Source organism: Python bivittatus, unplaced genomic scaffold (genome assembly GCF_059951505.1).
Source record: "Python bivittatus isolate LINGU-HERP-01145 unplaced genomic scaffold, Pbiv_v1 ctg000280_np1212, whole genome shotgun sequence".
In the NCBI taxonomy this organism is placed as follows: domain Eukaryota; kingdom Metazoa; phylum Chordata; class Lepidosauria; order Squamata; family Pythonidae; genus Python; species Python bivittatus.
In genome coordinates, this window is record NW_028277066.1 from 1,254,659 (window position 1) to 1,267,242 (window position 12,584).

Below are 12,584 nucleotides of genomic sequence, written 5' to 3' on the forward strand. Positions count from 1 at the left end.
ATAAATAAATAAATTTAAGTGTGACTAACACAGAAATACCTTATGACCTTTTCAAATTAAGTATTCCTTGTTTAACTCCATTTATACATATCCCTTTATACAAGGATCCAGGTTTGACTGTGAGTAGCTACCCAAAAACGCTCTCAAATAGGTCAGAAATAAACAATGTATGCAAAAAATGTAACACCCAACACATCAGAATTTATGTTTTCTAGTAAAGGAGACAGCAGATGCAAGGACATATATAAGAAAACAGTTTGTTCATGCTGCATGTTAGTTATAAAACTTATTACAACACTAGAGGTTACCTTAGTAACTCAGATAGGTGGATAGACCTATCAGTAGTTATTAGTCATGACAAATAAAACGGTACTGCTTATATTTTCAGATGCACATGGGCCTCTGAAGAACAGGAGCTAGAGGCAAAAGCAGGAATATATTATCATTCTGACTGGTTTAGGGAGCATGGCCATTTGGTTGGAGGTTATTAGAGATAAGCCACAGACTAGGCAGACCTTTAGCCTAATCCAACAAGGTAGACTGTTGGGTAATAAATTCTTATGGCTTGATGCACCTTCTATGACGTTGTTAATTACAGGTGAGGGATGCTTATAACCCCCAGTGGGAACATATTCCTAGTCATGTTTGATAAGCCCAGGTTCCCTAAGAAAGCAAACCAGCAAATGGACAACAGAAGGCTCGAGAATTCTTTTTGCTTCTCAAACCACAACGTTCTTGGTCAAAGGAAAAGGAGAGGGTTTATGGCTCCGACGTCATTCCGCTTCCAAGAGGACCTATCCATCTCTTCCCCTGCCTGATTCCCCCCAAATCCCAAATGACTTTATCTTCATAAGTTCAGATGAAAGAAAAAACAAAACAGCTGAACACTAAGCAAAGACACAACACATAGTGAATATTAAGGGGTTCTTTAAGTCATTGAATTCCTTCCTCTTTACATATAGCATGATTTGTATAAATGTTTAGCTCAGTTTATTTCAGTCTTTGACTCCCCCCTCCCTTAAAAAAAATGTGAGGCTTCTTTTCTTACTGGGGTGCAATTTCATGGGCGTATCTGTTTTTAATGATTTTAGATAACCTTTCAACTTTTTAACCTGTTCTTTTAACTTGCTTTGAGAACGCTTTAAACATAAGAAATGTGCCAGTTATAAAATATGCCCAAGAAACATTGTGTGTTTGTGTGTCTACAAAATCTGTGTGTGCATTATTAGATTATTTAGCCCACAAATGCTAGAAGGAAACAATCTCAATAAATATGTGTCATCACATTTTTGTCCAAGATAATACACAGAAGAAACTACGGTCAGCTATTAGGTTAAATACAAAACCTTGTAGTAGGTTAAATACAAAAATCTAGGGTTGAAGATCCATGCCAAATGGTAGATTGACTGGAAGAGCAGTTGGTAAAACAGCACTCCAAACTTTGTCTCTCCAACAATACTTGCCCACTGTGTCTCAACTGATTCCTCTTGAGATCACTGTGGGAAGATAAACTTCCAAGAGAAAGCCTCTCCCTCAACATTCTGAAAGATTCTGAAGGACTTTTTGTTCAGAAACATATATTGAAAGCCAGTGTATTTTTAGCATTTGCCCAAAGCATGTGACCTTTGCATCAAGATGGAGTGACTTTTAGGATTAAATAAGAAGGAACAGTTGAAATGTTATCTTACTAGTATCACAGAGGCTAATACTTACATCATTGTACAAAAGGTACCCACAGGCTCATTGTGTACCAACATGGACAAGTTATTTAGGAATTTTTTAAACCTGAAAGTCGTAAATAGCGACTCATCTATGGTAAATAAATATTTCCTTTATGGACTAAGCAAAAGGAGGTTCTTTTCTTTGGCCAGAAACAATGATAACATATAATCAAGTGGCCAATGCATATTTCAAAGAATGAATAGAATATCAATGGATTTTCCCCACAAATTGAAAATCTGAGCAAATCTATTTGAGGTTTTAGCTCTATGCTGTGACAGTTCTATCAGCTATTCAAAGTGCTGGAAGAAAAAAATTAAAATCTGAAGGACAAGGGCGCCTTTTTTCAATCCACCTCATGTGGTGCTGCCTTATGCCTTCTTTGGTCTCTGGTGGGGAGGTGTGAAAGATTTAAGAGGCTGCAGTATTTCTGAAATGAACTCAATAGAAGAAGAAAACAGACAGGCAGACAAAGACCAAGGGATGAGGGTTTAGGCATGAGAACTTAATGTAAAAAAGGAACTTCATTTGCCTTGATCTCTGGAGGTGGGCTGTACTTATTAGTTGAGGATGAGGTCTCAACCAAGTTCAAGAGACCTAATGGAACATGCTTGTTCTATATATACAACGCAATCATGTTTTCATGAATCATATTCATGCATCCTTACAAGCCATAAATACTTTTGACTGCCTGTTTATCATAATATCTCTGCTAAGAATAACAGCAGGATCTACCTCCTGCTCTCTGTCAAGAAATATCACTAGGAGGACTGAGAGCAAAGCTTGTACTGTTGATGCACCAACGATTCAGTCATAGCAAATAAAGCAGCAAGGGTTTAATTGGAAGACTACGTTTTAAATTTCCTAGGGAAGCAACAGTGTTTTGGTTAATGGCACTGAGCCAGACAAGCGCTTCAAATGAACAAAGCACCAAAATCAAAGGCACACCAGAAAATGGGTGTTCAAGGTTGGGTTAGTGAGATGCTGTAACAGATAACTGAGCTCCCCATATTTACTTCCCTGAGTTTCATACATATTCCTCCAACCTTTTTCTGAATTTAGCCGCTAGTTCACAGTCTAACTATTAATACACTGAAGAAAGAAGCACAGGGTTTGGTCTGGAGTTTTAAAAAACTGGCCCTATATGTACAGAAACATTAAATGTCGTGTTTAAAGTTGTTGCCACATCCAACAACACATCACAAACTCACAAAACCCATTTACAGGGTGAGGGGAGAGCTGTAGCCTTAGCTTCCATCCCCCCCAAATAAGCCCATGCTCAGCTGAAGCAAACCAGGGCAGTGGAATTAAAATTTGGATTAACAGAGCCTGTGCAGAACCACAGACTTGTTCCCAGCCAAAGTTTTAAGGAGAAGTAACATGTCAGGGAAGCAGTCAATATATCTGGCAATAAGCCTTACAAATTATCAGAAGGAGTAGGAGAAAAAACAAAGCAGGAGCTGTGGGAAGGGAAGGGAAGGGAAGGGAAGGGAAGGGAAGGGAAGGGAAGGGAAGGGAAGGGAAGGGAAGGGAAGGGAAGGGAAGGGCCCTTCAGATTCACAGATTACAAAGTGGAAGAGATTCCTAGGCCACCTAATAACCACAACTCTCTAGCTTGATTTAAAATAGGAACGGGAAACTTCTGCCACCAAGCTCATCCATCTGGCCTACATGCCTCAACTAAGGCTCTTTCCTTCTGTTCGCCACTGTCAGCTGATTCATCATGCCCATCCCCCCAAAATCCAGTATTTTGCATAACAGAAGTGGGTGCTATCTCTCCTGAGAGAATTTGAAGGATAGGGTACCACTTCACATCTCACCCATTCTGATGGACCAAGCCCATGTCCTGGAGCTGATCTCCTGCCTGGAATTACTCACCCTGCCACCGCTCCAGTCTCCAATGGCTGCTCTTGATAACCCATTGCAGTAGGGGTTAATCCTGTACTGGACCTCTTTGTCAGCAAATAAATAACAATGGGACCATGTGATGCATTTTCCTTCTCTTGGCTTAACCCATAGATTCTCCTATGCTTACTTCTCCAATATTTCCACCAGCCTACTAATCATATACTGCAGAACCAAAACCAAAATGAGTAAGAAAAGGTTGCGTTGCCTCTTCTTCCAAATGTTGCAGTGTTATCACCGCAAGAGGTTTTCCTTCCTTTATCAAGAGCACAGAGTTTACTTCTTCACCTCTGAAATGAACATTGATCAAAGCAGCACATAAATGTGGGGACTCAAAAGCATTGCATTTGAGGCGATGCAGTCAGATGGTTTTCATCTTGGAGTGGGTAGAGTGTCCCTTCCATAAAAGGGAAATATCAGCTGGCATCACAGACATCAAGTAATGAATGAGCAGGCATGAAACAGAGCTTGCTAAGTATTTGTAAACTTCAAGAATGGATTGTGATTTATGCACAAGCCAGCAGCAATTTGGGGAGGACAAATCTTTGGAATGACTTCTTGCCGCTCAACTATAGATGCCCCAAAGGAGAGGCCTCATTCTTTTCCAGATACTTACTTTTAAGAAGTAAGCCAGGACTGAACAGCAAGTAGGAAGAGGAATGACTTCTTCAAGAAGCAATTTGATGTTATTGGATCTTAACACTATTGAAGGACATATTATGACTTTTGAAGTACACTGAACTCTGTTTAAAACTAAGTTTATATTTCCTATGTTTTTTCCACTTCAAAGTTTCTACTTGAACTCACCTGCTAAAAGTAAAACAAAGAAACATACATTTTGAACAACATAAGGTCCCTTGCACTGGGGCTTGTTGCAAAATGCTTCTTTCAAGGCCATCCATTAGTTTCGTGTGCGTGATTTCGCATGCGCTCATCCGCATGCAAGTTGCAGTCTTCGAGAACATTAAGAGAATGCAAGAGGCTCACTAAAAATGCTGATGACAGGAAAAGGAAAGTGGAGATGAGCATTTGCATGCATGATTTGGGGGAAAACCTAGAGCGCTTGGCATTTTCCATCAAAGGGGCACCTGCAGCAAAGAAAAGAAGATACAGCCGTGCATGCAGCAATTGCCCAAGTTGCAGCAAATGCACATTTGTGTCGCAATTCAAATGCGACAGCATAAACGCTTCTTCCTACGTAAGGATGAAAGATTGGCTCCCAGAGAATCTGCAGGGTGAGGCAGCGTCATATTAGAGACATAGAGGCTGGCTGGATGCCCTAGCGTTGTGGAAGAGTAAAGTCACAGAAGGTACCTCCCACCGCCTGGAAGTGGGGGGGAACCGTATAAACATCATTTGTTGCAGCTGCTAAACCATTCTTATTAGCTGCACTGCAATGAGATTTTCTGATTGTTTCTCAAGTTTTTGAAGTAGTCAATGCCAGATTTAAATTCAGGTTCAAACCTCAAAAGAGGAGATTTCCTGGAGATCTAAAATAGGAATCCAGATCAGTCTTGGTTCTGCTAGCTCCTGGAAAGCCAAAGACTCATAAGCCTTTGCTTTCAAGGAGGAAAAAAATTGACGGTTTCCTTCCTCATCCTCTGGTTTCAAAATAATTCAAGTGATCTTTGTTGAATACTCACTGTGCAGCTATTACGAAGGGCTTCAAATTTACGCTGGATTTCATCTCTATGTGCCTAAAGGAGGTAAGAAGTTGATCATCAATTTTTGCACACATTAGATTTAGCATCCAACAGCTGTTGCTAAATGAACTGTAGAACAATCTACCAGCAAGCAAAGTTTAGAGAGGGCAGATGCTGCAGGCTGTTAGCTCTAGCAGGACAAAAGAACCAGAGGTGTCGACTTAAGGCATCTTCTGCACCTGGAAGCTAAATGTCCACTCATGTCCATTGCGTTGTGGCAAAGGCCACACATAAAACAGACTTCTTTGAAGGTAGGTGCTGTGAAATAACCAAGTTATATGCTTGCCTGTCCAAAGATACTTCATTCATTTGCCTGATGTATTTATTGCCCCGAATTCTGATATTAACTCTTGCACAGGCATTCAGTGTTGTTCCACACACGAAAGCTAGAGAGAAAAGCCTACAATGAAGCATTAAGCAAGCTACCCCAACCTTGTCTGCTACAGAGACTATGGGGGGGGGGGCAGGAATATATATGTAGCTCAGGAATGGACTGTTGAGTTGTAGGAATTTTCTGAGCTTGGTTTTGCATTTGCAAATGAAAATACAGTGCATCTGTGAATCTTCATCTGCAAATGAGAAATCAAGCTCTGAAAATTCCTATAAAAATCCTATCTAATATTCTAATCTTTCCCCAAGGAGATACTTCTTCCCACAACTAATGATTCCTTGGGATAAGAGAAGCCTAGAGACACCAAAAGACACAACAGCCTTTAGTTCACAGAAATTTCAGTAAGACATGAATGTGTTGCTTTTTTCTTTTTTAACAAGCAAAGTATGACACAAGAGCTCATTTTCCAGCCCCAAGGTCCTCGACCATCAGTCTTAGTCCGCAGTAGAAGTTCCTTTGCGCATTGGATGTTTCTTCTTTATTCCAGCCATCTGCCTTGAACCCAAGGCATTTAAAAAAGCAAAACTGTTTCACCAAATAAAAAAGGACCAACTACGAAAGGAGTGCTTCCTTGCACCAATCAGCTGCGGGGGCTCAGACAATGTCACTCCTCTCTCATCCTGCCACCCAAATACGAAGATCAGCAGCAGGTGAAGCATTAGATTGAAACAGCTACTTTTTGGAGGGAACACAATTCCTACCCATATATTATTTTACTGCTAAGTCAACCTATTTCTGGAATTACTGGATTCAAAGTAAGATCTTCCAAAGCCTCCACAGGCAAGGAAGGATGTTTGAGCAAGGTGAAACTGATTTGCACTGAATAGGACCACATAGAGCAGCAATGGCCAACCTACTGTGCAAGTATGTAGCAAACCAACATATGTTCATTATAGTAGACACATACTGCACCCCACCATCATTATTTGGGCAATTTATACCCACTGAATTAGAAAGCAAACAGCATCACAACACGAGGTTAGCAAACTTGCATGCTCACCTCTATGGACATCTCTGCATAATGAATTTGGGTCTTATACCAAATCAGAAGTATACAAAATCATTTGCCCAACTAATCCAGTGTTGATGACTCCAGGTTTCTCCAACCTGATGCCCTCAAGCTGAGCCAGAACTACAACTCTCAAATTTTCTGGCTGGCCACTGTAACCATCAGTCATGCTGGCTAGGAGTTTTAGGGAGTGGTACTTCCAACACTCTGGAGTGCATCAGGTTGAGAAAGACTACAGAAATCAGACTAGCAGGGATTCTCCAGAGCCTCAGGCACAGGATATTTGCAAAGTAATTACACATTGTATTTTATATAAAAATCACAGTACAGTGCAGCAGCACCAGTCAACCTACAAAGTAATTAGGTCCATGGAATCTCATGCTTTGGCACGGCCATACAGAGTTGTGTCACTTATGAACCTAAGCATCAGATATCATACAGAAGAGGATAATCATTACTTCTGAGTTTCCTACATGGGGAGGTTGACCTTCCAAACTGAAAGAGCACTTCCCTTCCCCAGTCCTGCTAACCCCACAAGATACATATATCCAAGTCCCTTCTGAATCCCTCAAGCTTAGAGGCAGAAACAGGGTCCCTCATGGGAAGACAAGCATTGTTTGCTCTTGGGAGCTTCCGTACTTCCACAATTCCTAGATGCAAACATCACTGAAGACAGCTGCTTCAGCAAGGAGCAGAACCCAGCCATAGTACCATCTACCACCTTGGCAAAACAGGGTGAAGATCCAACTTCTGAAAGGATGGCTTTTCAAGCCTTTTTAAAGGAAATCAATGGCGTGTTGTATACATTCTGGTTCAGTTCAAAAGGCCAAACAAACCAATACCTTAACAAGAGAAACAACCCCCACAGCATTAAAATGGTACAACTGTTAAGGAGCAATTTTAGAAAAGCAGCTCATTTTTTTTTAGAATTGGGTAGCACAGAAAAGGATGATGCCAAAAATCCATACAACTTATAGTATTTTTGCAAAACGGGGATACTTTTTTTTAAAAGTATTTTAGTTTCAAGGAACTGCATTTAGGCAACTTACCTGTAATTAACCTCTTTCACTGCCTATCAATGTCAGCAAACCTTCACAAAAAGAGTCAGTGCACCCGGTTAAGTACTGCATTTGAGGTAAGGATTTATGCCCTGTGGTGGACTTCTTCAAGGGAAAGAGTTCCACTTATATATTAGTTCTCAGGGTTACTGTTTGACTTTACAGAGAAGTAAGATTCCAAGGCAGCCCTAGTCTAAGTGGGATATAGTTCACTGCCAAAGATAACTTTCATTCTGCAATCCTAAAGTAGTACTTACAAAAAAGCAGTGGGTCATATGACCTTCATAAATGTAAGTGATGGGCTGAGGTGAAAACAAACCACAGTTTGATTGTATTTTGAAATCAGAATGAGATGAGGATGAAATTCCAAAAGGATTTTCAGCCACAGGCAGCTCAGCCCTTTCTAAACGCCCTGCTTTAGGACCAAGGTAATCTCTCATCCAGCTTCTGTGGTCTTGTCAGGACTATTGGTTCTCATGATGGGCTTAGAACAGGAGGCTTTATCATGTTAAACAGCCTTCTTCCAAAGTTCATTCTCAACCTGAGCATCCCTCCGGTCCCAAAAGGTTCTAGATTCCAAAATGACAACCAATAAGGAGTTGATTTCACTCCTATACCTGTTGTAGGGAGGAAAGAACCTAGAAACTGAAAGGACCATTCTTCCTCAGTGCTGGGCTACTCTGGTTGAACACAGAGACTGTCATCTATTTAGTATCAATAATCAAGAAGCTTCCTTCTGTCCACAACAGTGTGATTTGGAAAACATGGAGATCCTACTTTCTTTTTTAAGCTTCATGGGTATACCATTAACCAAGGAGGATCAGGGCTGGCACACAGCAGTTTCCATTTAAAACAACAAAGCTGTTTTTAAAATACCTAAATGTTTGTGAGGTCTCAGCATTCATCCATGGGATCTTGTGAGGCTTCAACGGAGAATGCTGAAATTTCATCAGAGATCAGCATTTGATCTCAGAGGGTGAAATTGTCATTGTTTTACAAGATTTAAAGTGATTTTGCATATGGGGATGTATCTGGTACCTGAAAAGTTTCTGACTCCTGAAATTGAAGATTTGATAGCAGATACTTCCTTGCTCTTTAAATCCCATGCCACCTTTGCAGACAAAATAATTACCACAGCAAACATGACATCCTTCCACCACTTTACCTCGAAATTGGGAGGTGCAAACATTTTTTTCTTACGAACCATTTCAACCATGAAAGTTCACGAAATGTTTTGAATGGGAAACGGGCTGTTTCAAACATTCTTCAACCGCTTCAGGCTCAGACTCAACAGGACCCAGCTCTTGACACTGGCCCAGAATTCAACAGCTTACCGTCAGTGCTTGAATCTCTTCTTCAGCTTCAGCCGTGGTCTCTTCTAGTTCGGTTTTAGCTTCCCGGAGCTGGCTTTCCAGGGCCGCACGGGCTGCTTGCAACCCTGAAATCTGAGATTCCCTCTCCTGGAGGGTGAGCTGCAATTCAGTAAGCTGCCGCTTCAGTTCTAATTTTTGTTCTTCATGTTCGAGGCTAACCTGAAGTACAGAATTTGATAGCAATGAATTTCAAACTTTAAATTCAAACGTTCAGCACTTCCCTGCTGCTAGCTACATAGGGTGAAAAGATCAGACGGCATGGCCGAGAAGAAATGGAGACAGAAATGCCATTCAGAGAACAGTAGAACCTTTCAAATCCCCTAGATCCTCGAGCTTTTCCAAAAACGAATGGATGAATTCCAGCCTGAACAGATACAACAGCCTCGTAAGGAATATCAAGTTCTGCTATCACCGGTTATCACTCCTGTAACTATTCACTGTGCTTATATAGAGTTAAGCTATGAAAGACTGCAAAAATAGTACATAGAATAAGCATATTAGTATAGACAGTACTTTATGCATTACTGCCAGGGCTGTCAAGATAAATTATGGTTTACGGTAACAGGAGCAAGGCTTGCCTGTTCTGATATACCCCAAAAGAAAAACAGAAGCTTTTGTCTTAATTTTTGATCAATCCTAGTTACACAGGGCAACGGGTTGAATGAGATGATCTCCAAGTCCCACTCAACCTTTACACTCCATGATCCTAAACCATCCATTAATTCCACGCACAGTTTGCTGAAACAAGCTAGTTTCATAAAACAGTTCCTGTGTTCATTCCGGACAACACAACAAGCTGTGGTTAATGCAAATATGGAAAAAGGGAGTTTCCATGTTTCACCTTACAGCATTGTAACCTACCAGAATCAATCATGGGAATCCACAGATGATCATGAATGTGCCTGTTGCTAGTTTTCTCCACTTCCCACAGCCTTTTGTCCCTGTTTACATCCTGCAAATGTGTCTGGCACTTGAGGAACAGACTTCATGCTATTCCATTAAATTAATGGGAACCTAATCCATTTCATCTGTCATAGTGCTAGTTTTTAAAGGGATGTTATTCATGTCAACAGAGTCCCCTTGAAAGAACTCCCTCATACAATAAGCAGATGGCCAGGCTCATCTGGATGGCAGAAGTTCATAAGAAGGCTTGCTCTTGCAAGGAAGGAGTCTTTGCAGGCATCAGAGCAACCATGGACATCTACAAGAACAGAGCTAAACAAGAGGCCTCTGCATGATCAGAAACCCAGACAACATAGGAGGGTAACATACGTGATAGAAGCAGCACTGAGGCGGGATAATCTGCACAGCCCTGTTACCATGACCAACTGATCCACAATTATGTGGCATCATGGAAGATCTTCTCTTGACAATTTCCACTTCCCTCACGCATCACTCCTCAGTGGAAACCATTCATCAGAAAACCTCTCTGGATCCATCTATAAACGCACTCTTCCCTTGTCAGTATGGGATGCTGTTTGCCAAACACTCCTGCTATTATGACAAACAGAAAGGGATTGTATAAAAACAGGAATTCTAAGTATCAGATTGCCTGTATCTCTAGCACCTGCTCCTTCTGTCACTTAGAAGACATTAGGAAAGATTCACTTTCAGAATCAGAATTAAAATGGTGTTAGACTGCTAAGTATTCAACGTTTGCCCGTTCAGAAAAATTAAAACCTGAATATTTATGTAGATTAGATTGGGGAAACTTATTTTTCTCTGCTGAGGCCCACATTCTCTTAAGAGTTCAAATATATAGTGGTAGTTGGATTCATGCAATAGACTCAAAAGTAGAGATCAGTGCCAAAAGTGAATGGGGTCACCCATTCTCGATAATCCCCTTTCATTCTTTGTCTGAAAGCCTCTTTTCTCTCCCACAAGCAGCAGGAGAAGGGACGGATTGCTCGTATCAGAGGCCAGATAGGCTTGCTATCAAAGGGCTTCTGAAAATACTTTGGGAGTCACACGAAATGAGGCTGTGGACCACTTGCTCTGCCCACCCCTTTAACACGTAGTTACCAATGATAACACCCTTCAAAGAGCTATAGTTCTGTCTCTCTGCACAAAGAAGGACCTCACTGCAACTGTCACAGCAGTTTTCCCCAGTCGTGGTTTCTCAAGGACTTCCATTTCAGAATTCTCAAGGACGAGCATGTTTTTGGAGGAATTCTGGAACTGAACACAACACATTTGGAGGGAATCAAGTTGGTGAAGGCTGTGTTAAAGAACCTCTGAGCTGCCAACCTGCTGGAGCTAGTTATATAGTTGATAAGTAGCATTAGCACTAAAAATATTCAAGTAGTTTTTTTTACCTCTCGTAACCTAGTCTCCAACTCCAACAGCCGCGTCTTGTCGGTGTGGTCCTGGTGACTAATCTTTTCCAATTGCTCCTCCAGTTTATTGTTGTGCGCCTCTAATTTTCCAGCCTGAGTTTCCAGATAAAATTTCTGCTGCCTGAGCTCAGAAATCATTTCTTCTTGGGCTTTCCTAAAAAAGTGGGGGGAACACATACTCTAATCCAAAGGCCTTTTTCTTTCATTTGAGTAATGCTGGAAACCCTCCCAATGCCAGAACCATCAATCATCAGCTGGGTGTAACCTTATCAACTTAAAACTAATTGGAACATGTTTTAGAAGTTAAAAAAAATAGGACATTTGTCAATGGATTGTGGACAGAAGGCAGCTATGTCAGCCAACTGAGACTTTCTCTTTTTCGCAGAAAAGATCTGGTAATTTAAAATTAGCTAGCTCCCCAACTGGACATTAAAACAAGGAGCTAACTAGTGCTACCAGAATGTGTTCCTCTAGAGGAATTAATTTTGCCTTCTCTAAGGACTCTTTGGAATGAAGTTACAAAATAGCCTTTCTTACCCTGATTTTTAATCCAATGTGGACATTCTAGAATCATATTATTGGAAAGTTTGATAGACAGAATGACTTGCTTGCTTATAGCGTGGATGTAGCGCAAATGCCAAAGAGATCTAGAGCAGCTTGTTAGGTCATAGACTTATAGAGCTGGAAGAATCACTTAGACCAGTGTTTCTCAACCTTGGCAACTTTAAGATGTGTGGACTTCTACTCCCAGAATTATCCAGAGAGCACGGTCCACACATCTTAAAGTTGCCAAGATTGAGAAACATTGATTTAGACCTCCAAGTCTAGCCCTCTCTCCATGCAGGAATCAGAATCAACGTATCCCTGATAGACAGTTGTCCAGCCTCTGCTGGAACACTTCCAGGGAAAGGAGCTGACCACCTTGCTGGGTTATTAGTTCCTCTGTTACACTGTTCTTACCCCTTTCTTTATTCAGGGGAAATCTGCCTTCCTGTAACTTAAGACCATTATTTCATGCTCTGTACTCTTGGTCAGTTGAGAAAGAGCTTGGCTTTTTTCTGTGAGATATTCCATCTGGTACTCAAAGAAT

The 12,584-nt window shown here is 41.1% G+C and overlaps 1 protein-coding gene across 7 annotated transcripts in view; it reads right to left on the bottom strand.

Annotated features, from left to right (window-relative positions):
• Positions 1–12,584, bottom strand: part of CIT (citron rho-interacting serine/threonine kinase) — a 91,533-nt gene that overhangs the window by 30,177 nt on the left and 48,772 nt on the right. For 6 of the 7 annotated variants that reach the window (XM_088143217.1, XM_088143215.1, XM_088143213.1 and 3 more), the window contains exons 22-24: positions 11,474–11,648; positions 9,120–9,317; positions 5,268–5,321 (exon numbers count right to left, since the gene is read on the bottom strand). In XM_088143217.1, the coding sequence (XP_087999343.1) occupies positions 5,268–5,321; positions 9,120–9,317; positions 11,474–11,648 (427 nt within the window). The remainder of the gene's footprint in view (positions 1–5,267; positions 5,322–9,119; positions 9,318–11,473; positions 11,649–12,584) is intronic. The other variant, XM_088143214.1, reaches the window with a different exon arrangement.